General features: G+C 44.0%; 1 protein-coding gene across 1 annotated transcript in view; it reads left to right on the top strand.

Annotated features, from left to right (window-relative positions):
* TXLNG (taxilin gamma) overlaps window positions 1-27743 on the top strand; it is a 42592-nt gene that overhangs the window by 8775 nt on the left and 6074 nt on the right. The window contains exons 2-8 of the mRNA XM_004710005.4: window positions 13045-13348; window positions 14788-14879; window positions 19870-20040; window positions 21448-21642; window positions 23579-23698; window positions 25093-25167; window positions 27460-27552. Coding sequence (XP_004710062.2) covers window positions 13045-13348; window positions 14788-14879; window positions 19870-20040; window positions 21448-21642; window positions 23579-23698; window positions 25093-25167; window positions 27460-27552 — 1050 coding nt within the window. The remainder of the gene's footprint in view (window positions 1-13044; window positions 13349-14787; window positions 14880-19869; window positions 20041-21447; window positions 21643-23578; window positions 23699-25092; window positions 25168-27459; window positions 27553-27743) is intronic.

Raw genomic sequence — 27743 nt, 5'->3', positions numbered from 1 at the left:
CCTCCCTCATTAACAGAAAGTCACTGTCCCTTAAGAGTCCTATCTAATCTTCCAAGTTGCTGTTGTCAATCTGATGTCATTTGGATAGGTGCAAAATAGCATAACGCTCAGGGCAGACATCCCTAGTTAAGGGAAAGGAATGTTCAGTCTTAAGACTTCAGGGGATGCCTTTGGTTTAAGAATAAAGAGCACCTTAAGACTAATAGTTTCTGGGCTGCCTCCCGTTCTCCAGGGTTCTAGCAAGTCGAGTCCATGGGAATGTGAAATTTTGTATTTCCTCCCCTTGATCAGGGTTTGTCTATGGACCTTGATCAAAATGTACCTTAATGATAGCCAGGCACCATCTGCTTCCTCTGATCTCATGGCAAAGAAGGCTGCTGCTGTCGAAGGCAATTAACCTTGCACACCATATCTGCTATCCCTGACTCTCCTTCCTCTGTTTCACCAAACAGATTTATTTTTTAACTAACTTGAGAGGGACATATTCTCTGGGATATTGTAGATACAGTTAAGAGTTCAGTCCCTGCTTTCCAAGTCTATGTCCTTGGATGGACAAATTGCTTAAACGTTCTTTGTTGCAGAGGCTATTGTTAAAGGTAAGTTAGTTCTGAGGAGATAGATCAAATGCAGTTGCTATCTGCCTCTGAGTGAGCCAAGAACAATAAAGGCCAAAGGGAAATGATTTCTTCCAGTTCTCCTTCACCACCCATTTGGAAGAGACTGACTGGTACACCCTAGACCAAAAAAGTAAATGAGGCCAATGTGTGTGGCCAGTGGGTAAATGAGTATAATTGGTCAGAGAAAGATGCTTTCTTTTTCCTCTTCTCCCACCTGGTCCCAGGATACCTCCCCTAGCGGTGACATGCCTGGTTATTGGTGCCCAGAGTCAGGGTGGGTGGGGTGGGGTGGGGGGGCCTCCTAGGTCTGTCTTGTTTTGACTAAGCAGGTCTTTTAATCTCTATCCTTGTTCTCACCACTGCTAGGGCGGCAATCCTTACAGTTTTTGGTTTCCACTTTTTTTTTACACACTTGAGGACTCCAGAGAGCTTTTGCTTATATGAGCTGTAGCTAAAAATACTCACCATATTGGAAATTAGAGCAAAAAAATATGAACACCTTTAAAAAATGGACTGAGGTTGTATACCTGTTTTAACATGCCACTCCAAAACTTGGTGGCTTAAATCAGTATTTCTTGTATGTGTCATAGCCTGTGGGTTCTGATCTGGCTGTAACTCAACTGGGTCCTCTGTGTCAGAGGCTCACTGACTATGATCCGGCCCACATGGGAGGCTGTTGGCAGTTCCCTGTGAGCTGCTGGTTGGAGGCCTCCCTTGATTCCTTGCCACGTGGTCTCTCTGTAGACATTTTACAACATGCAACTGGCTTCATCCAAGTGAGCCAGAGGCAGAGCCAGCAAGTGAGCAGGAAGGCAGTCTTTTGTAATTTAGGTGATACGGAGTGACATCCCCTCACTTTTGCTATACCCTCTTCATTCATAGCAGATCACTAGGGGATGAGTTAACACCAGGGTGTGATTAACAAGAGGTAACATAAGTTATAAAAAATTATTTATTATGAATTAGGTGAAGGTTTACAGAGTAGATCATAGTTGTATATTTAGCAGTTCTTACACATTTTGTTTCAACCTATCCACTGCAATCCCTTCCATGTATTGCTTTTCCTACTTCCTGCCTGTGTTTCCTGTTTCCTTTCCTCCTCCTTTCATAGCCCTCTGAAATGTTGGCTAAATGCTGCCTTTTAGATCTTAAATGATGGATTAGTCTAACATGGAGATGAGTTCCATTCCAGACCTGAAGGGTAAGAGCCATCGTCTTGGGGGTCCACTGTTCCAAGAGCTTCTAAGACCCCAGTCTCTGCTCCTCAAATTAGCATGTCTTTGTGAGTCGTTTTGCCAGTTCACCTTGGTGTCCCCTAAGACGATAGTCCTGATCCCCTCAGCCCAGCATGAGTAAAAATTTAAAAATTCAACGCTATTTTCTTAAGTAGAAGAGAAACCTTGTTTTACATTTTCACATCTTTTGAGTTGAATGCTTAGTAGAAGATGGTTGAAGTCCCATATCTGAGACCGCGTTCAGTCTCTTGCCATGTGCTGTCGTATAGTTGAGGTATGAGATGGTGGTCTGGTCTCATACCTACATGCCCGTAGAAGAAGGAGTACTGTCATAGTCTTTGATTAAGTTTGGAAATTCTATGATACTACAAAGATTAACTTGTAATGTGCAATTCGAAACTCTTTGTCTGAACTTTTGGAATGGGTCTTGTTTTCATGCATCATATTTGTCCTTAGAAAAATAATTGCTTTACTGAATTGCATCAATCTTCCAAAGGCTGGGACATTTTAATATGTGTTATTAAAATAAACCATATTTGTTCATATCACCACTGATGCCCTGAGGAAGGCTGTCAAATTCATGTGGCAGATCATTTTCAGATTTTCTAATTTTTGCTTGAAAGCTTAACTTTCATCCTGGGCAATAAATGCTATCAGTTGTTTGCCTTGAAGTGACACTCACTTCATGTATTTCTGAGAAAATGTCTGCCAAATAACCCGTCTGAATAAGCAATAATTGTTTGTCTTGGTGGAGGAGGCCTTGGCTGAACTAAATGGTTAGGTCAAGCCCATAAGCCAGACACCACCTACCACATGCTCTTCCTCTGGACAGACATCATCCATCAGATGCCCAGACTAGGAGAGGACAATGTGTACACAAGGGTTGAGATGAAGTGAGATGAATGGTGGAGCAAACCCTGGCTTCTTGACAGTGTGTGGAGGCGGGGCAAGGGGAACGGGGCAAAGTGGCCAGCAGGATGACTGGCTTGCTTTTGCACCATTGGTGCTACTGCCAACACCAAAAAGGGTGGGCCCTGGTGGCCCTATTGGCTAAATGTTGAATTGGTCATCCCAAGTTAGGCGGTTCAAACACACCAGCCAGTCTCTGCAGGAGAAACATGAGGCTGTCTGCCTCTCAAAGTTTACAGCCTTGAAGGGAGACGTCAGACAGGGCAAGATATGACAAAATAATTTATAAATTATCAAGGGCTCATGAGGGAGGGGGGAGGGAGGGGGAAAATGCGACTTAATGCTGGGGGCTTAAGTGGAGAGGAAATGTTTTGAGAATGATGAGGGCAATGAATGTACAAATGCGCTTTACACAATGTATGTATGGATTGTGATGCGTTGTATGAGCCCCTAATAAAATGATTTTAAAAAAAGATTTACAGCCTCAGAAACCCTATATAGCGTTACTAATGAATCAAAATCAGCTACCTGACAGTGGATTTGGTTTTTGAGTTCATTATGAAGGTCGCCTGGTGGCGCAGTGGTTAAGCAGTTGGCTGCTAACTGAAAAGTTGGTGGTTTAAACCTGCCAAGTGCTCTGCAGGAAAAAGATGTGGCTGTCTGCTTCTCGGAAACTGTATGAGGCCCTTCTTTACTCTCCTACAGGGTCGCTATGGGTCAAAATGCACCTGATGGCACACAACACCATCACTAAGTATCGTTTTTAACCTTACCCCATGAAGGGTTCCATAGACCATACTTTTAAGAACCACTACTGCTCCAGAGTTTCATCCAAAGTGGGGTCTATTTTTCATTCTCCATCTTCTCTAAGGCCATCCTGTTCATTATTTTTCATGAGCTACTATACTTCTCTAAGACTTGCTCCTAAAAATGTAATATCACGTATACACAATGGAATATTATGTATTGCTAAAGACTAATGATGAAGCTTTGAAACACCTCATGACATGTACAGATTTGGAGGACATTATGCTGAGTGAAGTTAGTCAAATGAAAGAACTTTCTGAGGCCACTGATAATCAAAAAGTTTCTCCTACCTAAAAAATCCCCCAGATTTTGAGGGTCACGCGCGCACGAGAGAGAGAGAGGGGGGGGCTTTCTAATCTCATAAACAGCTACAGTCTTGGAAACACAGGGCCAGTTTGGTCCTGTTTGATAGGGTCACCGTGAGAGAAAGGCAAGGCTTTCTAATGTCATCAACAGTTACAGTCTTGGAAACACAGGGACAGTTTGGTCCCATTCGATAGGGTCACCATGAGTCGCCATCGACTCAATGGCAGTGAGTTTGGTTTTTCAGTTTTGAGGTGTGTGTTGGGGGTGGGGGTGGAAGGGGGAGTAGTAGGCTACAGGGTAGACACTTCTTAAGTGAAGGGGAAGATAATATACTACAAGAGGGAGATGGGGGGAAATGGGGGGCAGGGAAACAGGGCAAGCCGTTGGGGGGTGATTAGTTGTTTAAGTTGAATGCAAAAATGACTCTGATAGGTAACCAAAAAAAACCCCAAACAAACAATCCAAACTTACTGCCATCCTGAAAATTCTGACTTAGAGCAACTCTAGGACAGAGAACTTCCCCTTTGGGTACCCGCAGCTGTAAATCTTGATGGGAGTAGAAAGCCAACTTCTAACCCAGTCCACCATCAGGGCTCCTCTGATACATAAACCCCTACCAAATTCATGGTAAAAAGTGTGGGGCGGGGAGAGAATGTGAAATCACAATTGTTATTGACCCAACTGCTTCATCTTGTTAACGGAGGCAGTTTAGTGATACTAGCAGTCAGAATATTTTACATTTAATCTCTGATTTAAAAAACCCAAATGGATTGCCAATGAGTTGATGCTGCCTCATAGTGACCCCGGGACTGTGACTATTTGTGGGAGTGGAAATCCCTGCCTTTCCCTTGTGCAGATTTAGCAAATAAAATTGTATTTCTTACTAAATATTTGAAGAGTCTTATATACCCAAAAGAGTCATCTTGATTCTTACCTTTAAATGGTCTTTAGGACACCTTCATAGAAGCATCTAGTTCCATCTGATTTTTATACAGATACTGCATGGTCTCTGTGTTTTTGGCCAACGGCTTCTCCACCCCACCCCTAGATTTTTTTAAAGGTAGTTTCAGTTTATTAATAAACCAGGGAAAAATAGCACAAAAATGACCAAGAAGAGTTGATAGGGATTCATCCTGCACGACTGCTGTGTGTGCTGAATAATAAGCCTCCAGTCGTCCTATCAGACAGACAGACCTCTGAGACATGGAGTGGGAGTTCTGCGCAAGGCCCAGTGCTTTTCTTTTTCTATGTTGGGGGTGACACTCTGCCCACCCCACCCCACCCCAATATTCCCTTGCCCTTCTGCAGGATCAAGACCTGGGAAACTGGACTCTTGACGAATACCTTGGGATCATTCCATTTTTTTGTTGTTTGAAATAGCACATTTAGAGACAGACTGCAAACTTGGACTATCAGATATTATGGTTTTGTTCTTCTCTGCTGCTTCATTGACCAGATCCACGTTTGTCCCTCTAAAATAGTAAGACCTCACCTTACGAACTTTTGAAGGCATGAGTAGACATGACCTTACCCACTCCTCACAATAACCCTGTGAAGTAGGTGGGGCAGGCATTCCAGTCCAGGGTCTGGAGGCCAGGCTTATCACGAGGCCGTCCTGGTCCAGGATGCCTTCTACTATGCACAAGGAGCTAGCTGCTGGTGAACTGATTTCATGGTGAGTAGACTTTAGGAGAGAGTAAATGCCAATTGTGCTTACAAATAAAAGGGGTTTTAAGTTTGGGCCCAGTCATCAGGGGGCTCTGGATATAATATACACACCTGTGCCCCCGTGACATCAGAGAAATGAGTAGTCAGAACAGCAGCGCCTTCCACAAGGGTTTCTTCTTGTTTCTTTGACTCTCACCTGGACCACAGCAAGGACTGGAACTTTTAAGTGGCATAGTCCAGGAGGAGAGAATGCATTCAAAGGATTTCTCATCTGTGAATTGATTAATTCCCTCACAGTTCCTCTTGCCACTGGGCCTGCAGTCTCCATCCACATGCTAGAGGGCAGAGAGGACCTCTATGTTAGCAAAGTGGATGAAGATGTTGTCGATGTGCCTGGTTTTGTCATCCCAGGTCAAAGAACTCCTACTGAAGTTCGGAGAGCACATTCCTGTCGAAGGTGTATGTATATTCCAGCTCACAGAAACCAAACGTGGGCACAGCAGTCCACTTCTGGCTTCTTCCTGAACTTTTCCACATTAACCACCACGGTGGTTTCTGTAGAGCAGCAGTTTTCAACCTGTGGGTCACGACCCCTTTGGGGATCAAACCACCCTTTCACAGGGGTCGCCTCAGACCATCGGAAAACACATAAATATTTCACAATATATAATTACATATTGTTTTGTGATTAATCACTATGCTTTAATTATGTTTAATTATGTTCCATTTATAACAATGAAAATACATCCTGCATATCAGATATTTACATTACAATTCATAACAGCAAAATTACAATTATGAAGTAGCAATAAAAATAATTGTATGGTTGGGGGTCACCACATGAGGAACTGCATTAAAAGGTCACGGCATTAGGACGGTTAGAACCACTGCTGTAGAGGATCTTGATCTCCCCCTCTGATTAAGTCTTTCGTGAGCTCGTGGGCTTGCTTCTTGTTGCAGGGGCACTGTTTGGTGATTTTTGTGGAGCTCACCAAAGATCTCATTGTTGGTGTCATCAATTGGTACGCTGGCCACAGCCTTGTTCGTTAATTTGCTTAGAATTTTCTTTTGGGCTCGCAGGGCCAGACTTTTTGAAGTAAAGCACTGGAGGTCTGTGGTGGTTGCTCACCTATTCGCCAGAATCTGAATCCATGTTGCATGTGAGCAGTGGGCTGTGGTCAAGGCCCAGCAGGCACCAGGGCGGTTTGGGTGTGGTCAGACCGGCTCCATAGGGCAGAGCGTAGACTCCCCCTCCAAAAACCAAAGTGTACTGTGCAAATGTGTTTTAGTTGTTGCTGCAAACAAAAAGTTGCTTGGATCGTTGTGGGGAGGAGACGAGCCAATCAGGGTGCAGGGTAGCAACGATGAAACATATAACTTTCCTCTAGTTCTTTAATGCTTCCCCCCACCCCCCACTATCATGATCCCAATTCTACCTTACAAATCTGGCTGGACCGGAGGATGTACACTGGTACAGATAGCAACTGGAAACACAGGGGATCCAGTATAGATGACTCCTTGAGAGGGGCGATGCCTGGAGGGTGAAGGGAATGTGGGGTAGAAAGAGGGAACCAATTACAAGAATCTAAGTATTGCCTCCTCCCTGGGGGATGGACAGCAGAGAAGAGGGTGGAGGGAAACCATCGGACAGGGTAACTTATGACAAAACTATAATAATTTATGAACCATGAAGGATTCATGAGGGAGGGGGAGGGGGAAAATGAGCAACTGATATTAGGGGCTAGAGTGGGAGGCAAATGTTTTGAGAATGATGAGAGCAACAAATGTGTATCTGTCTTGACACAATGGATGTGTCTATGGATTGGGATGAGAATTGTACGAGCCCCCAATAAAATCATTTAAAAAAAAAGAAAGGACAGTGCAGTCAGTAAAAAGGAGGAAAGTATACAATATTTGTACGAAAATATGACAGATCTTAAATACTCACTCTCTTCCCCTACTTCCTTTGTACCCTGCTCCATAGTTTACCTGGACAGTGCTCTCATTCAGAATGTTTAGGCTGAACCCCAAGAATGCATTCATATGTCCTGATGCTGGGAGTTTTCTCCTTCTTTCTTCAGTGTAGCCTTAATATCTACTGTGAATTGTAACGCACATCACGCAGACTCCCACATGTAAGTGTTCTATACCAATATTACTGTGTTGCTGACTTCAATTTCAATTTTGAATGTAGTAAATCCTATATCTAAATCTGCCTTGTCTGTTTTTGAAATCCAAACTGAAAAAAAACAAACAACCCAACTCACTGCCATAGTCTATTCCAACTTCTAGCAGCCCTCTATGATCAGCGTCGCTATTTGAAAACAAGTGCTATAAAGATAAGAGGTCTCAACAAGTATTTCAGTCTTAAAATCAAAGTGAGGTCTCAATTTTGGTAATTTATATTTTGAGATAATAAGAATCTAGTATCTTAAAGGTTATAGTTGTACTACAGAGACCAGAATCGAATTATACATTAGTACACAGTAAAATCACATTTTATCTGTTAAAAATACAGCCCCTTTAATTTCATTTCACCCATTTGTTCTAATACAGTAAAACAGGCTATTTTAGGAGGCTGTTACATAATACATATTACAAAGGTCTTGACCCAAAATGGTTAAAATAGAATTTGGAGATGAATGATTGATAAAGTGCTAGCTAGCTTTGTGGAAAATTTTGTTATCTAGAGTAATCCTTTGAAAGATTAAAATAGTCTTAGTAGTATATAAAACTGTTTTGTATGATGTATATTCAGTTAAAACCAGTTTTCTAATCTGTGCTCATAAAAATGTAATAGTTTGCTTGTAAAACTTTGAATTTCGAAGTGTAAGCCTCTCAAATGACTGGGAAAGTTTTGGAGAGACGTTTGTTACTGAAAGATCAATAGGTCCAGTAGCTGACTCTGAGAGTTTAGGGTCTCCAGTATATTTCTGCTCTTCTCCAGGGGAGTCTGCCCTCCCTGGCCCACATCCGACCAGGCAGTCACCTAGTAACATTCGTAGGGTGTCTCTACATCATGTGTTAACAGATGGATACTTTCCAGGGCATTTTCACTAGCCCTCTTCCCCTTAGCTGCCCATCAGTTGGCATTCCTACCATGTAGGCATATGCTACTACTTTCTCAGAGGCTCTTTCATGTAATACTCAGTCCAGAGTGTAGAGGTGAAGGGAGGAGTATTATCCGGAAAGACAAAAGGTGATATTAGCTACAAATGATGAGGTAAGATGAGAGGGAAACGAGATATGAATGGTTGTGTGCTATACAGATTCATTTAATTTTAATATACTGAGTGCCGCTGTCATTTTGAATTAGGTGAGCAGGCCTTTCTGAAGTCTTTTAACTCTTGTCATTGTGCATGTGTATGGTAATAGCCGTTAACCTATATGCTGAAAGCAAGAGTAGCAGTCCTACTTAAGCTCTTTTGAAATCCCACCCACTGCCATGCATTTAGTTTGGACTCACAGCCACTACATGGGACAGACTAGAACTGGTCTTTTGGGTTTCTAGAAACTAAATCTTTACGGAGACAATCACATTTTTCTTGCACAGAACAACCGGTGGATTTGAACCTCTGAACCCAACCCTTAACTGAGTCCTTTCTCTAAATTGAGGAACTGAAGAAGTTCCCTGTAAATAAAATCAGTAATGGAAGAAAATCATAAATTTCATAAAGGACTTTTATTTAGAGTATAGGAGTCCCTGGGTAGTACAAATATTTAAGCACTAGAATAATAGCTGAAAGGTTGGTGGTTCAAACCCACTTAGAGGTAGGTACCTCAGAAGACAGACGTGGCAATTAACTTCTGGTTGGTCAGCCTTAAAATCCCTTATGGAACAGTTCTACTCTGGACACTTGGGTCTGACATGAGTTGGAACCACTAGCCCATAGGTCCCCAAACTGATTTGGCCTACTGCCCCCTTTTTAGGGGGGAACAGATTACCCAGTGTCCCCCTGACATTACAGACTTTTGTACGATAGCCTATAATTCAGGATAAAGTATAGGTATCTGCTTTGGCAGCCCCCCTGGATCACCCACTTTGAGAAGCAATGGACTAGATGGGAAATACAATAACATCCAGAATATAAAAAGAGTTCTGACAACTCAGTAATAAAAAGTCAACTCAATAAAGAAATGGAAAAGGGATCCTAGCAAACATTTCTCCAAACAATACATATATATATTTGACCATAATAACACACATAAAAAGATAGTCATCATTAAGTGTGATGGCAGTGGTTCTCAACCTTCCTAATGCCGTGACCCTTTCATACAGTTCCTCATGTTGTGGTAACCCCCCCAACCATAAAATGATTTGTGTTGCTACTTCTTCACTGTTATTTTGCTACTGTTATGAATTGGGCAACCCTTGTGAAAGGGTTGTCTGACCCCACCAACGTGGTCTCGACCCACAGGTTGAGAACTGCTGTGTTAGGGAAATAAAAATCCAGACCACAGTGAGATACCACTTCAACACATACTTTTGCTGTGTGGAAAAGACAAGCATGGTCAAGGTTGTGGGGAAATTAGAACCTATATGCTGCTGGAAGGAATGTAAAATGTTGCAGCTACTTGGGAAACCGGCCTGTCACAGCTTCACAATGTTCCACAGAGATTGACCATATGACCCAGCAGTGTGACTGCGATGTGTGTATGTATGTGTGTTTCTTTCTCATAGAAATGTAAACAAGATGTCTGCACAACTTGCATACAAATGTTCTTAGCAGCATTCTTTATAATAGCCAAAAATAGAAACTACTTAAATGCCCACCAACTGATGCTTGGAGAAACAAAATATGGACTATCCATACAATGAAATATTATTCTGCCACAAAAAGAAATTAAGTGCTGATACATCCTACAACATGGATGAGCCTTCAAAATCATGCTACGTGGAAAGATCACATATTATATGAAATGTTCAAAAAAGCCCAGTCTGTCTTGACAAAGTAGATTAGTGGTTACAGTGGTGCTGTCTGGTAAACAGCTGGACCGCTTAGTGTTCAAAAATGAGGCTCTCTGTCCCCTTAAGATTTTATAATCTTAGAGTCACTTTGAGTCAGAATTGAGTCCATGGTTGTGGGTTGGGTTTGGGCTAAGGGTTTTAGAGGATGACCACTCATGGGTTTCATTTTGAGTGATAAAGTGTTCTAAAACTGATTATCATGGCAGCAGAACTCTGATCACACTAAAGACTATTGAATTCTACACTTTGATAGGTGGATTGCATGATAGGCGAATTATCTTTCAGAAAGCTGATTTAAAAAAAAATCCCTAATGGAACTGGAAAGGGCCTCTTAACCATATTAGAACGTTCACCAGTCCCCTTGCTCAGGTAGCTTTCTGACTAAAACTCCCAAAACAAACGGAGTGTCCAGTATATGTTTGATTGTTTCCGTAACTCATTTGATACCACAATTTCAGGGATTCTATGGGTTTTTATTATTACTCTTTTGAGAAGTTTTCTTACGGTTTTGAAAAAACAAAACAAAACATTTTTCCATTTTAAGTCTCTTTTAATAGACTTTTGTCAGTATTTGGGGCCATTATAGTTTTGTGTGGTTCTAGTCCTTAACAGCCAATGATTTTCAAGGGATAGATTTAAAACTTACTCTAAAATATATTGGATAAGATGGTGTTAATATTATTCTTTATGTTGCTTCTGTGTAAAGGGTCTTTATTAATATCCATGTACCTGAACAATTTACAGTTTGATAAAGAGAGGTACAGCTAAGAGTTAATAAGTCTAATTATTAGTTGCTTGAAATTGGCTTCAACTCTTAGCAACAGAATGAAAGCTTGTGTCGTCCTGCACCACCTTCATGTTTGCTGCTCCATTTGAATCGGTTGTGGCAGCTATTGTGTAGTACCTTCTAACCTAGGGTACTTATCTTCTGACATTAAATTGAACAATACTTTGTTGTGATCATTAAAGGTTTTCTTCTTTTAAATTTTGTATTTTTAATTTGTTAAAAATATAAATAATGAACTACATGACATTTTAATCTTTAATAAGTGTTCATTATATTGCTCAACTCTCAGCACTTCAAATCCATAAGATTTTCATTGATTAATTTTCAGAAGTAGGTTGCCAGGCTTTTCTTTCTACTCTGTCTTAGTCAGATATTCTGCTGAAAGCTGTCCACTGGTGGTGACCCTGCTGATATTTGAAATGCCGCTGGCAGGGCTTGTAGCATCAAAGTAACATGCAAGTAAGCATAGGATGACAAACTGACAGATGAAGATTAGCTGTGTCTAATAGAGCATTACAACGGTCACTTTACATCTGGCTTGTTGGTATTAGTACTTAAGTGGTATCTTATTTGGTCTTGTAAGTTTATTTTGAGTGCTACTATAAGTGAGTGGACTTGTAGTTGGTCTTGCCTTGTATGTTGACCTCAGGTTAATACCTGCTGCTGCTGTTGATTTAACTGCCCAAAGAACTCACCCAAGTATTTTCTGTAAGGTTAGTCTTCTTTTACAAATTCCTTTCATTTATCCTTATCAGGAAATGCCCTTATTTCTTCCTTATATTTGCAGGTCAATTTTGCTGGATATAAGATTCTTGGTTGACAATTCCACCTCTTCCCCCACTCCCCCAGAGTTTTATATGTATCATTTCATTAATACTTTGCCTGCATGACATCTGCTGAGAAATCAGAGCTTAGTCTTATTGGTTCCTCTTTGTAGAAAAACATTTATTTTCTTCCCCTTTTTTTGAGTGGCTCTTGGTATTCTTTTCTTTGATTTTGGAAATTTTTATTATGATATGCTGTGGTAATTTTCATTTGTGGTCCCCCATGTTCAGCTTCTCAAATGGTTGGTTTCTCCTCTTTGATGATGTTTAGGAAGTTTTCTTCCAACAACCCCAGATAGTTTTCTCTGAACTTTCAAAATTTCTGCTCTGGAATTACTACCACACTTATGCTATTCTTCTTGATGGTATCTCAAGTAATTCTTAGATGGTTTTTGGATTTTGGGGGCCAACTTTTGTAGACAGTTCTTTTTCTTTTCTTCCCCTTTTAAAAACTTCATAGTGAGTTAGTGAAGGTTTATAGAACAGATCATCAGATTTATATTAAACAATTCATACACTTTCTGGTTTAGCTCATTCATTGCAATCCCCTTAGTGTACAATCATTTATCCCATTTCCTCCTGTTTCCTAGATCCATTCTCCCTCTTCCTAATCCTCTGTTCTATGCTGCCCTTTTGATGATAAATGGTTGATTATTTTGCTATTGTCGTAGTTGAGAAATGTCGAGTAATGAGTTTGTCAATGAGTAAGGAGTAGATGTACTTGGTTTTTGTGTTACTTTCCATGTCTTTGTGATTAACTTTTAGGTCACCTCTCACTGGGACTCCGAAATGACTACTGACAGCAAATTTATGAACCACTCAGATAAAAAAAAGCTATCAGACTGTGATGTGCCATTGGTGGTAAACACTGATAACATTTGATTTAACCACTTCCCCCACCTTTTTTCTCTTCCCCTTACAGTGTGTCCTGGGCACAATGGAGGAAACTGGAATGTGCGGGTTAGGAGTGGAAGCAGATTTGTTGTGCAACTCACAAGCAGATGATATTCTTCAACATCAAGATTCCCACTGTGATGGCACAAGTAACAAACACTCACTGGAAGAAGAGGAAGGCAGCACCTTCTTAACAAACAGCAGGGATTTGGTGAGCCCACCTTACTGCACACAAGAGTCACTGGAGGAAACTCCTGGGCAGGAAGCTCGCACCTGTCCCCCTGATGGGCAGCAAGATTCCGAGTGCAACAGGAGCACGGAGAAGGAGCTAGGTATGAGGCTCTGCTCTGTGGTTGGGTGTTTTCACCTGAGGCCTGCTTTCCTTATGGTGCTGCAGTGCAGTTGATTGGCAGGCAGGCCCAGTTTTGGGGGAGAAATGGCTGAGCTAACACACCTACTGTCTTTAGTCACTGCCCAAGTGCAAGTGCTACTGTCATGGTCAGGAGGCAACAACGGTCAGAGTAGGAAGTGCAGTTATTTCCCAGAACTGGCTTTCTAGAGAAAAATGGGGCAATTTGACTCACCTTGTTTGTATTTTTAAAGTCGTCTGACAAAAAACTTATGTGGGAACTATCTATTTGCGCAGTTTATTTGGTAATGAGTCCCAAGATGACACAGTCTCATCTGTAGTTTAGAAAGTAGGTTAAGACTGGTTTGCATGGGCCTGATTTCTCCCTTTTGTTTTGCTAACAGATTTAGGACTGAGAATGTGGAATCCAAAGTCCCCTTTTATTTTAGCCTTGCTATCACTTCCTGGATTTTTATCCCAAAGATTTACAGTGTTTCACTTGTATTCACAGAGAACATGGTGTTCTCTGATCATATCTTACATGTGAAATAGTTTAGATATAAGATTGAACATTTAAAAAAGTAAAAAAGAAAGTAGTCTTGGCTTCCCAGATGAGGACATATAACCTCCTCCCTGGGGGGACGGACAACAGAAAAGTGGGTGAAGGGAGACGTCGGACAGTGTAAGATAGGACAAAATAATATTTTATAAATTATCAAGGGTTCATGAGGGAGTGGGTAGCAGGGAGAGGGGGGAAATAATGAGGAGTTGATGCCAGGGGCTTACGTGGAGAGCAAATGTTTTGAGAATGATGAGGGAAACGAATGTACAAATGTGCTTTTATACAATTGCTGTATCTATGGATTGTAATAAGAGTTGTATGAGCCCCCAACAAAAATGATTAAAAATAAATAAAAAATAAATAAATACAACATGCCGCATATTTTGAAACATTTGTTCTCTCCTCTCGCAGCTACTTGCTTCCCTGTTCCAGAGTCTTCAAATACTATCCTTCGGGTCTTTCACTAATTCATCAGAAAACAATCAAGTTATTTAAAGTGTTCCTACTAAAAGACATGTTAAAATTATATGTACATCTTAGTGATTCCAATGAATATGAGCTGAAAATCCTTTGCTTCTATATTTGTACTTGGTTATTCTCGGCCCTTTGTCACACATCTAACTTGGATCTCAATAGTCAGGCCTGGAGACTTTTAAAACCTTCAACAGGTATTCTTATAGTTCAGGGGCAGTGAGTGAGTGAAAAATTTTGGGGTGATCAGGTTTGGAAGGGAGGAGTGCCAGTTAGTCCATAATTAAAAGATAGTCTTCTTTATTTAGCAGGTAAGTTACATAGAATTTTCATGTTAGGTTTGATCCTCATTCTTCCAGAACTTATTTTTTTACTTTGTTGATCATCAGGAAAAGAAGTTTTATTATTGATGCAAGCCCTAAACACCCTTTCGACTCCAGAGGAGAAGCTGGCAGCTCTCTGTAAGAAATATGCTGATCTTGTGAGTATTTAATCAAGTGGGCCAAGCCCATATAAAATAGAAAGCTGTGTGTGTGTGTGTAACTTTATCCGCTTTTAAGAATGTAATTTTCGATAGAATTTTAAATGTAAGATGATTTTATTGCAGGGAAGCATCTGGCATCTTGGGCTTTTCATTGGTTGCTTAACTTGATTTTACCAGGTGGTCTGCATAGATGGTTATGGTGCTCTCTAAAATGGTACATAGAGTTCCTTCAGCTCAGACCTGCCCAGTGTATTTTCCATCAGCATCTTCATGCCTCAGATAATGTTTAGATGCCAGTCTGTTAGGATCACTGGGTCCCTTATTTAACTTTTCCCAAGGAATTCTAGAAATAAAGACTAGCCTTTTTTTAACCATTGAATTGGGGGCTTGTAGAACTCTTATCACAATCCATCCATCCATCCATTGTGTCAATCACATTTGTACATTTGTTGCCATCATCATTCTCAAAACATTTGCTTTCTACTTGAGCCTTTGGTATCAGCTCCTCATTTTCCCCCCTCCCTCCCGAACCCTTGATAATTTTTAAATTATTATTTTGTCATGTCTTACACTGTCTGATGTCTCCCTTCACCCACTTTTCTATTGTGCATCTCCCAGGGAGGTGGTTATATGTAGATCATGGTGATCGGTTCCCCTTTTCTCCCCCACCTAACCCTTACCCTTATGGTATCGCTACTCTCATTATTGGTCCGGAGGGGCTTATCTCTCCTGGATTCCCTGTGTTTCCATCTCTTATCTATACCCCCATGTACATGCTCTGAAGACTAACCATTTTGACTGAAGTTCAATGTGAGTTAAATGAACTGGTCTAGTAAAGTAATGGCATGTCTCAGGAAATACGTAATTAGTGTCTCCTCTGTGCCCTCCAGGAGCACTGGTGGGGTAGTGAGCTACAACCAGACAGCAGTTTGAACCCACCAGCTTCTCTCCAGGAGAAAGATGAGCCTGGCTGCTCCAGTCAAGATTCACAGTTTGGAAACCCTAGGAGCAGTTGTACTGTCTGCCTTCTTAGGACACTGAACACCAGAATTGATTCGATGGCAGTGGGTTTTTGCATTGTCGATTATGGCGGCAACATTGGGCTCAAACGTAACAATGTGAAGATGGCCCAGGACCAGGCAGTATTGAGTTCTGTTGGACATGGGTTACTTTGAGGCAGAAGCAACTCCATGGCCCCTGTCAACATGCTATTAAGGATGTCTGGTGGCTCAGCTACGAACTGAAAGGTGGGAGAGTTCCAGCTAACCAGCCAATTTGTAAAGAAAGGATATAGCAGCCTACGCCCTTAAAAATTATAGGCCTGGAAAAAGTGTAAGGCCAGTCTACTCTGTCCTATGGGGTTGCGATGAGTCACAGGCCACTCGGTGGCAGTGGATCCCCCCCCCCCCCCGATTTAAATACAAAAGTGATGGCCTTCTCTGAGACACATAGGGGTAGTCTATGCATATCCATCTGTTCCCTATATAAACACTGCCATTCCTTCAAAGATCAGCTCTGAAGTAACGAATTCTGTGGATTTGATTTCTTACTGGGAAGCTGCTGGCTACTTGCCGTCGGTTTAGAGTTTCTGTGTACCGTCCTAGCTGGGGCCACTCTGCAGACTGCCCTTGCCATGGGAAATGGGCTAAACAGGCCCCAAGCCATGAGAGCAGAGGTTCCCTTCCAGTGAGGAAATTGACTATAGTGAAATAGAGACCTTTTACTTGACAAGACTTCTTAAAACAAAGTGAGGGAGACACATTGCAAACTGGGGGGCTTTATTTATAATGCAGTGAACCAACAAAAGATGAGATTGAGAAACCATCCGACTAGAGAGCACCTGCAGCTGAACCCAGAATGGGAGCTAGTCAAGAGCCACGAGGAGACATTTCATAGATGTGAAGTGACTTAGGTTGTTCAGCACATACAAGGAGACGTTCAGAGCACAGGGCCAGGCCAGGCCATTCCCACAAGCAGTCATCATAAAAGTGTTGGCAGGGGTTGGGGTTTACCCAAAGCAAGCACCGTACCTTCTGTTTTGCAGAGGGGAGTTGAAAGCTGCCAGGCCCTCAGGCACATTTTGGCATTGTCATGTACAACTGAACATTTAGAAATTCTGCAGCCAAGCAACCCCACTTGGAGATTTATACCCGAGAGATTCCCACACATGTGCATCAAGAGACCTAATATGAGGGCATTAGTGTCACTGTAAATAATGAACAGACCTGGAAACCGCCAAAATACCCAGTGACGAGAAGATAGACAAGAGGCTTTAAATAGTGTATCGAGAGGGAATGACACAATTAAAATGAAATTTTTCCTTATGCTTTTTGAAGCGTCCTTGTACTTTCCTTGTTGAAGACACCCTGGTGGTGTAGTAGTGAAGGCACTGGCCTGCTAGCTGCAAGGTGGTGGGTGGTTCAGATCTACCTGGTGGCTAGTTCTGCTTCCATAAAGATTGTAGCCAAGACAATCTCATGGAACAGTTCTTCTCTACAACACTTGGTGGCACTGTGGAGCCAAAAGCCAGCACCTAACACAGCAATGTTTTGTTTTATTTATTTATGAATAAAATATTTTATTTATTTAGAGCCTGTGGGCCAAACCTGGCTGGTGCTTGCTTTTATACTGCCCACAACCCAAGAGTGGTTTTTTATTTAGAAAAGTTTACAAAAATGAAAAAGAACAATATGTGGCCTGCCAAAACTTAGAATAGTTATTATTTTTTGATCCTTTATAGAAAAGTGTGCTAAAGAAAACCAGGACCAAGAGCTGCCACTTCTGTAGAGCACTATGGAGGTGCAGATGACATCTAGCAGGTGTCACTGAGAGTTGGGTTCTCCCGAACAGAGCAGCTTGCCCCAGGGGGCTTTTCCAAGTTTTGATGGAACAAACAAAATCAGGTCCTCAAGTCACACCAGCCACGAAGAAAGGTAAAAGGATTAAACCCACCAAAAAAGGTTCTCAGGACTTTGCCCTGATGACATGTGATCACTCGGGAAGAAAGGAAGCGAGACGAAGTGCAGTTTTAGAAGTCACAAGGCTTGTGTTGGGTGGTAAACAGAGCCTGTATAGACCAGTGAGTGTCCTGAATCAAGGACTGTGATGAATCCACTTCTGGACACCCGACATCTAGAAATAAATGAAAAAACAGCTAGAAGGATGCTATTCGTAGAGTTTCTGAAATTGTCTTGTGTTTGTAGGCAAGTAACCCAAACCAAACCAACTGCTTCGAGTAAATTCTGACCCACAGCAATTGTGTAAGGAATGCTGTAGGGCAGAGTAGAACTGTGCCCTAGGGTTTCCCAGACTGTACACCTTTACGGGAGCAGACAACCTCATCTTTCTACCGTGGAGCGGTAGAACGTGGGTCACATGCTGCCTTTATGGTTAGCGACTCAACAAGTAACCCATGGTGCCACCAGGCTCCATAGGTAATGAATGTGTATTTATATGAATAGGACATTTTTTCAGTTTATATAATGTAGCTCTCCTTTCTAATGAATGTGAGCATTTAATGACTAGGCAGAGGAGAGGGACACCTTCAAGGTCATCAATGCATATTGAAAAATAGCTTTCCAGGAGTTCCTGGGAGCTGGGAGGTTGGGGGCATGGTCCCCTGCTGCCATACACCTGTGTGACTCGGCCTGTTTGGATTTCCTTTGTCCCTGTTTCTCTTGAGATGCAGCTTTGCACTTTACAGGACAGCAAAAAGAACATGATTTACTCTGTCACCCTCTTTGGGAATACCCTCTTCCCCCTCTGATTACACGTTCTCCCTGCCTTTGGGTGTTGCGGGGGGACACAGCTCAGCCTTAACACTGGTGGGCATGTTGGCACAGTTTTCTGATCCTATTTTTGTGGGTCTGTTCTTCCTGGCGACTGGGCACCCCCTTCCACAGCCGTCTGAAAACTCTTGGCCTCTCTACACCTTGTTATCTCTAGCAAATGACATGCCCCGAGTCTCTCAGAGGAAAGAGATGCCAACCTATTGTCTGCACCTACCTGCTGGGCACTCATCACTTTTGCATCACCAGTGCTTAGTAGCTGGGTGCCCGGTAAGGCTCGGTGTAGGGTACCGACACCATCAGTGCCATGGGATGGTCATGTCTGAGCTGCCACACAAATCTTGTGTCAACGTGACCAAGAAAGAGTACGAGGAAATAGGCAACACTTGGTTTTCCCCAGCAGTGCCCATTTTACTCCCTTGGAGTGGGAAAGACTGGGCTGCAGCTGCCCACCCATAGTCAGAGCAAAGTCACATTTCTTGACAATTTTGCAGGGATTTCAGTACTCCAGCCTTAGAGCTGTGCGCTATAAGGCTGCGTGATAATGTTTTACCAGACCACCAGATGTCACTCTTGCTCCTGACAACGTGACTCATCTTCATTTCCTGCTTCAGGAATAGCTTTCTGGACCAGGCAGTCAGGCTGCCATCTTACCCGTTAGTCTTGTTTTAACCTTGGCTTTGATTAATTTCTGTAGCTCTCAGCCGGCAGCTGCGCTCCTGCCCTGAGAACCCACGCACTCTGGCCCAAGAGCTTCTGGGAGCTGCCGCTTCAGAGAATTAGTGTTTTTAGATGATGTCTACTCCAAAAATGTTTCCCTAAAATAGCAGTTTTTGTTTTTTATGAAGAAACAAGAAAATAGGTCATTTTGACGACTGCATCAGACAAGTAGCCTTGGTGTGGTTTTACTTGATGTCCATTCCTAAAACGTTTTCTGGAAATAAAAAAAACGTGTTTGCTTTTATGAAGAGAATAGAAATTGAGATTTTTTTTCCCCTCCCCTACCCCAAAAGGTTGGCCTGCTTTGGCATCACAGCTAGAAAAGGTTGGCAGAGTAGCTTGCCCTTATAGCCTTTAGGCAGATGACTGCCCGGCCGGTAGTGTTGAGCGTCTGAAATGCGGTCAGTTTCGGCTCTCACCAGGCCTCCGCCCAGAGGGTTGTCGTGGGCTCCCCGGGTGTAAAGCGCTTGTCCTTCTAGCTGGAGGAGAGCAGGAACGTGCAGAAGCAGATGAAGGTCCTGCAGAAGAAGCAAGCGCAGATCGTGAAGGAGAAGGTCCATCTGCAGAGTGAGCACAGCAAGGCCATCCTGGCAAGAAGCAAGCTCGAGTCCCTCTGTAGGGAGCTCCAGCGGCACAATAAGACTTTGAAGGTGAGATGCATTGGCCGAGCTTGGTGAGCATGGTTCATGGCGTTGGATTATACTTGCGAACGGTGTGGAAATGGGCAGTATTTTGCTTGGCCACAATTTTTACAAAGCAGTGTATTGGTTCGTCTTTCTGTTTCTCCTCAGGTGTTCTAGTCCCCTCAGATCTATGGGAACTCAGTCCTGGTCGCCACCTACTTTGATGGGATTTAGCTACGATGGTTGATAAACCCTGGGGACATCTGGGCCGAAGTGCAGGTTCCTTGAGCGGGAGGCCCTGTGGGGCCCCAGGGAACGGAGAGCTTGGCCACCTGGCTTTCTGACTACACATACTGGGGCCATGTGGGAGGTCTCTGGGAGCCTCCTCTTAGCACAGAAGTGGTGGTTTTGTGGCCCACAGGCTTGATCTCGGGGATCTAGATAATCTCTTTCTGTCCTTGGCGCCCCCGCCAAGAGCCCTGGTTCTGCGGCTCGGAGGCGGGCTGGCCAGCTACTGATGCACTTGGTTACCATGCCTCCCGCAGATAAAGCAGGGGCAGCTGAGTGGAAATGAGCAGCCGGGAGCAGCAGTCCTGCGTCACTGCACTTGAGCAGGCAAGGCAGACCTTGCTGAGCTGCTGCGTGGATATGAAATGGCTGGGCTGCTAGTCTCCGCCCCACACCCACCCTCCAGTTGCTCAGTCCTTCCAGAATAAGTACTTCAGCCACAGCTGTACATGAAAGAAGAGGGTACAGATAATGGAAGACTGCTTGGTTGGCCACAGGGGACAAGGACAAAGGGCAGAGACCCAGAAGGCTCTGCTGGCTCCTCTAATGGAAGCAGCTGCCCCCAGGCCATGGCCAAGCTGGTCCAATACACCCCACTAACTGCCCCCCTCAGACCCTGAAGCCTAAAAAGCCCTTAGAGGCTCCTTTTCCTTTGCTTTTGCAACTTTGGGCTTTGATAGGAATAAAAAGCAGGTGATTATTTATTCCATAGCAAATCTCCATTGAGGTTGAGCTGCAGTTGTCTAGAGGTAAAGGTCTTTCACACTTGACCCCTAGTTGAAAGTAAGACTGTTAAAGCTAAGAGCTCATTTATCCCCTGCCCTTTAGGAAGATGTGGACTCAGAAGGAAGGGGCTCCCTTGGGGGGCATGGCTTCAGGTTGATGCAGGCTGCCCTGCCTGGCCAGGGAGGAGGGAGAGCCCTCCGGGACTTTGGTAGGGGGAGGGTTAGGGGGTCTGTGCACGCTGGCTTTCTGGGGGCACTTTGTATCTTTACGTGGATGCCTGAGTCTTGGAGAGGCCTCTGGGTTGGAAACTCGGAGGAGGGCGTATGGTCAGGGCAGCAATTAGTGAACGCCGCATTCATTCGCGGTGAGTGTTGCAGTGATAGGTATATGCTACTAACAAGCCTTATTTTGAATAATAAGGAAGAAAATATGCAGCAAGCCCGAGAGGAAGAAGAAAGACGGAAAGATGCCACGTCACATTTCCAGGCCACGCTGAATGAAATTCAGGCCCAGCTGGAGCAGCATGACGTGCATAATGCCAAACTTCGCCAGGAGAACATTGAGTTGGGCGAGAAGCTGAAGAAGCTCATTGAGCAGTACGCACTGAGGGAAGAGGTAAAGACGCTCCATTTGCTTAGGTCAAAAGCCACCGTTATTCGTAAAGCTTGCCCGTTTGTCACTCCTTGAAAACGATAATCTTGGGATACTTGAGCTGTTTGCGTAGTAACATTGGACACGGAAAGACCCAGGCTCCATGAAATAGAAAGTTGCTAAATTTGGCTCTCTGAGGGGAATTCCCATAGACTGGAAAATGCTATTTATCTTCCATGTGTTACTGGAAGGCTCCATGGGCCTCCAACTTAGACTGGTGCAATTGTTCCGCAGGCTAGCGGGGGGCATTAGAGCAAGAGGTAGGAACCAGCTCTCTGAGCACTCCCGTGGACACAGGTAGAAGCTTGGGTTTTGTAAGTGTTGCAGCCCCTGCCTTTAAAACTGGTAAAATGTGCTTGCGTGTGTCCTGTCCATGAACAGAAAATAGTAGATTTTTAAAAATGTGGCATCACTGTAGGTTATTTTACCCATTTTCAACTCTATAGTTTTACATACTCTTTGAAAACTGTTTTGTTTTGTTGTGTTTTTTTTTTTTTGTGGTGGTGATGGCGGTGGTTTCAACCACTCTGCATTTAGCTTTTTAGAAAGCTTTTATTGTGGAAAATTTCAAGGTGAACTAAAAGAGAGAGTACGTCACAGTGGTCGAGCAACCCTGACCCGCAGACCCGGTCTCTGCTCCCGTCACCTCCCTGGACGGCCCTGGAAGAAATTCAAGAGGCCTTGCTATTCCGTTCATAAATTATTTGATAAGGATTCCTTTTGAGGCATAACTACACTGCTGTGTTCACATGTGAAAAATGACCAGTAATCATTTAAATTACCTATCTAGTCATTTTCCCAATTTCTCGGTTGCCTCCTTTCTGTTTAAAACTTGTTTGAGTCAAGAGCCAAGTAAATGCAGAAGGTTCGTTCCCTGGTTGCTGTGTGTCAGGTCTTTCGTTTTCTGCATTTTCACGGTGCGCTCTCACTGACCTTTCTTTCTCCTGTATAATGAACTTAGTTTTTATTAAAGCATGAAGGCCTGGTTCTTTTCATTTTGTTGTTTAATATCACAGTCTGTTTTGCCATAGATGTAGTGCATTTGGAAGTGGCCTGTGTCCAAACCATGACTTGTGAGTTGTACTTGCATATTCCAGAGCATTCTCTTGTTGGTCGGACTATAATGACGATCAAATGCTGCTAAAGACAGAACACTGGGTCTCTCTTCACTACTTAGACTCCCTCATTATCAAGTCTGTCTTCTTCAGTGAGGGGGCTTCGCAACATTCGAAGATAGAGGGAAAGGAAGAATTGGGCTTTCCCAGGAGCTTTAGGAAGCCCCCTCATAGCGAGAGAAGATTCTATTTCTCCACTGGAGAAGTGAGGTTGTGATTTCTTTGTTGTTAGTTTTGACTCAGCCTCCCTTGTGTACTACCTTCAGCTTATAATTACTTTATTGGCCATACATAATCTCTAACCACTTCAGTTAGGAAAGTTTGACCTTGTACCAAATGTCTGGTATGTTCCAAGTACCAAGCACCTTCCCTAGTCAATGATTGCATTTCTCTCTACGATTCTGCAGGGTACCTATGGGCATCCCTTTTGACAGATGGAGAGCCGAAATTAAGCAGGCTTTGACCTTGGCCCACTCCCACCATTGTGTCAGTATACCATGCTACTGAGAAATCTGGGGGATTTGAAGAGGGAGCACAAACATTCAGGAATTATGCGTATGGTGACTGGGTTTAGAGTTTCCTTGGGTTCTTCATCCTGTTTGAGCCTTCATTTCAACTTGGGCAAACTCAGAACTACGAAGGTCTAGGGCAGAGAGGCCTGTGGGGCAGCAGGAATGTCACGCGCAGGCACTATGGGTCTGATGGCACGAGCAGAACAAGGCACCCCTCCTGCCGCAGGTTCCTGGGAGCGCCAAGTGATGGCAGCGGTCTTCCTTTCTCCGCAGCATATCGATAAAGTGTTCAAACATAAGGAACTGCAACAGCAGCTTGTGGACGCCAAGCTCCAGCAGACCACACAGCTCATAAAAGAGGCTGAAGAAAAACATCAGAGGGAGAGAGAGTTCGTAAGTTTTGTTTCAGAAACAAAGAAATAGTTGTCAACATTCGAACCTAAGCCATTGAAATGTACCCTGTTTCATATAGCCCCCGAGGCCTTCGGTGGGATGTTTTACTGGCAATGGAGGAGGGAGGGTGTGTCAGAATTCAGCTTCGTATGGCTTAATACATAAGAAAGGCATGAGAGATAACAGACCAGTTAGAGGAAAGACCTGCATGTGCTTCGAGTGTTCGTTTCACTTCATTGCTAAGGGTCACCAAGTGAAGAACTGTATAACCTGTCAAGTTAGACCTGGAGAGCTAGGGACAGTTCAGTTGAACTTGTCGTGTACCCTATACTGGTCTCCCATATCCTGTTACATTTTTCTTTTAAACAAGTAACTTCAACCTAGGTAAACCCTTGGTTTTCTTACGCTGGCATAATTATCTGATACAGTTTTAGCAGAATTCTCTCTGCCCTAAGCCCCTAACCTTGGCCCCCCACCCCGTGTCTCTGCGCAGATGACCTTGCTGGTCAGACGTTGATGCAGTAGAATCTCACTGGGTACACATGCACATTCGACTCAGCTTAACATCGCAAAACAAAAAAGTGAGATGTGATGATGGGAATCTGGACTCTTCATCCAGTGGTTCATTCAGGTGACCTTGGCCCTGAAGGGAACCTGGGAGTCCTCAGTGGCCCTCGGGAAGAGAGCATCTCTTGCTGACGAGGGTTTAGTCTTGCTGACTTGCTGACTAGAGTTTAGTGAGCCATGTTTCCCTTATATGGGCCTTCTGTGCTCAACTGCCGAGATGGCTACCTGACCTACATTGGAGTAGACATTAGGTACACACATGTATACACATTATAGGGCTGCACGTCCTGGTTGCTTTAAGGGCTTTCAAGGCTAATATGGGCGGTGTGATTTCTCACTCCAGAGCCTGAATGTCACTGCGGCCTCCTTTGTAACTTTCCTACATACTTTTCTTGCAAACCAGGGTATATGAACTCCAGCCATCCTGCCTCTGTTGACAATCTCTCTCCCCCACACCCTGCACTTTCTTAAAATGAGCAGTCTGCTTACATTGCGTTGCCCATGCCCTCACCCAAACTGCCCCAATAATTGCAAGATTCCCAGCTATGTTTTTCATGGTGTTCTCACCTGAAGCACAAGTTAACCCTGAGTTCTGTAACCAGATACGTTTCGGAGGCACCTGTTCTGACTGAAGCAGTGGACGCAGATCCCTGCCCTCCGAAGCGCTCACCAGCAGCGTGGATCAAAGCTCTGAGGGACTAGTGGTTGACGGCAGAGGACAGTTCCTCCATAGATTAGAGATTGGCGCTAAAACCAGGAGCATGGAGCCTACCTCTAGGGGCACTGGACACAGTGGTCATATTTTCCAGGATGTTTCTGTTTTCTAGCTATTAAAAGAAGTAACTGAATCGAGACACAAATACGAACAACTGAAACAGCAGGAAATACAGCTAAAACAGCAGGTACGTTGACAACAGGGAGGGCGAGTGGGGGTAGGGACACTACAACGTCTACGGGTCCTCCTTTGCGGTTCCTGTGCTGGATAGCTTGAGTCCCAACCGGAGCAGAGAGTAGATCACATGTCCCACTGGAAAGTCTCCTCTTCCTTTAGGGAGACCAGCTAGCTCATCCTGGTTTGACTGCCCAGGATTTAGCACTGCCGTGCCAGGGCCCCCTCCATCTCAGACAGGCTGGGGCAGTTGATCACCTCTTCAATGTCCCATGTACCTTTTCCTTTCTCCATCTATGTCCATTTACAGCTTGGTCCCCACAAAGGAAATAGGTGAGCCATAGGAAATTTCTGGTATTTGCCTTCTTTGACCTACAGGACATGGCTGATTCGTAGAGTATAACCTGTAACATGTGCTCGGGGCACAGGCCTTATTGAAAATTGGCCAATGCCCAATCAGGCCCACTCCCACGTGGAGCTGTATTGGCTTATGGTTTTGTCACTGGCTCCCTCCCTACTTTTCAGATGAGACCTTTGAGGTCAAGTCTGGCCTGTTCACTGTCAATATGGTGGCTTTCTAAGGAGTAAGGAGGGCAGGATAAGAGGAGGACAGAGGCTGCCTCCTCACAGGGAAGGCTGCCTGCCTGCTTCGGCTCTTATCTCTACAATCACCCCTTTTCAGTTAATTAGAGTATGTTCAGGGAGTCTTCATAGTACACTAGACATGTTGATAAGGTGGTGGTGGTAATTTTCTATCAAGCTGGTCTACAGTTGACAGCCCAGAGAAGTCAAATATCAGAAATCCTTGGAACTTTCTTTCCACCATTAGTTATCCTCCTGTTAGAATGCTTCTAGATTTGAACCTCTTCTTCCACTCTGTAATTTCAATTCTCCATGTAGAGAAGGCAGACCAAGTCTCCGTGTGGCTTGGGAGATGGCCTTGAATGTGGGAGTCACTGAGCATTGGCTCGAGAAGAGTCTCTTAGCAAGCTCACCGCCATCTCCACTTCAGCTCTCCTGCCTGCCACGGTCATCCGTAGTCATAGTGTATACATTATTTACTTCCTTTGCTGTCCTCTCTCTTTTTCTTCTTGCTCCATCAGCGTGGCTGTCCCGCACTCTGCTCTTCCCTGCGCCCTTTGGCATCAGTTGCTACTGGTGCCACAGTCCTCCTGGTGTGGGGGTCCTACTGTTTGGCAATGCCTTCCCAGAAGCCCAGGTGGGATGGTACTTGCTATTTATGAATTTGCCAATGGGGCTGTCTGCTTCTGCCTGTCCGGCTGCAGCACAAACATACCAGCTCAAAGTGCCGTAGCCTCATTTCCATCGAGTGCTACAGCTGCACCAGCCAGGTGCCCCCTCCATAGTCCTCCATGTAGCCCCGTCCACTGCCACCCTCAATCTGTTTCTGCTGGCCACCGCCCAGCTTGGCCCATACCTCCTGATGCTTGGCTTGGCTGTCCTGTTGTCCTCAGCCATCCTCACATCACAGGCGAGCACGTTGCTGTCCATCTATCTCTTCTTCCTATGGAGGATGGGACTTGCTTCTCTGTGATTACCTCGTGGCCTAGCCCACCTGACAATTGCCAGGGGAGAGTTGGGGGGGGGGTGCTCGTGCCCTCGATTCTCCGCTGTCCTGTTCAGGCAGCCCATGACATACTCCCGATCCATCACTACTGAAAGGGGAAGGTGTCGCTTCTGTGTGGTTTGTCCTCTCATGAGCTTGTCTACTCTGCTGCTCTTCTGTGTATCCTGTGCTCTTGGATCTGTCGCTTCATGAGGTCCAGACTTGTAGCCCCATGGCAACAAAGGTGCCTCGGGGACATCTGTTCCTCCCACGGACTCCTTTTCCTTCTCCAGCCAAACCAGTTCCTTAGCTACTTTTTCAGTTTCCTGCCTCTGTTACAGGAAGAGAGCCTTGCCACCAAGCCAAGAACTGCAGGTGACATTCTAAAAGAAGGATCTTTTCCACAAGAACAATTTTTTTTTTAAGTTCACTGACCCATTGGGCCATATGGATTTCAGAGTGCTCCTGCACCAGACGTCCTTTTCCTAACTGATGGAATGGAGCTAGTAAGCATCGGCATTTCAAGTACTTGCATTCAAAGATGGTTATGGCAGCAGTCTGACGTTTCAACACGAGTCAGCAGAATTTGGCATACTTGCCTCTGTTGGGTGTTTGAAGGCTGGGCACACGTTAGTTCTAATTTCTGTCAACAATTTTTAAGTGTTTTGTGTTCTTTTCAATATCTTTGGGATTGTTTACCTGGATCTCAAGAGTATTTCCTACTTCTTCCCTATATAGCTTTCTCTTTATATGGATAAGTTTGAAGAATTCCAGACTACCATGGCAAAAAGCAATGAACTTTTTACAACCTTCAGGCAAGAAATGGAAAAGGTAAGTACATATTCCCAGTAAATGATCCGGGGAGTCTGAAGCAGCCAGGCTAGGTGGATGAGTTAGTTGGGGGATACCCACACTCTGGTCTTTCATTGGTTCCCTCAGGCAGCTTGCCCTCTCAGTAGCTATGGTCCTACTGCACTTCAAGTCTGTCTGTATGAAATTAAGTTCTTCTATGATATAAAATT

Source organism: Echinops telfairi, unplaced genomic scaffold (genome assembly GCF_000313985.2).
Source record: "Echinops telfairi isolate 266 unplaced genomic scaffold, ASM31398v2 ScPeMD7_53;HRSCAF=182, whole genome shotgun sequence".
NCBI classification, from domain to species: Eukaryota; Metazoa; Chordata; class Mammalia; order Afrosoricida; family Tenrecidae; genus Echinops; species Echinops telfairi.
This window is presented reverse-complemented; position numbering and strand designations above follow the sequence as displayed.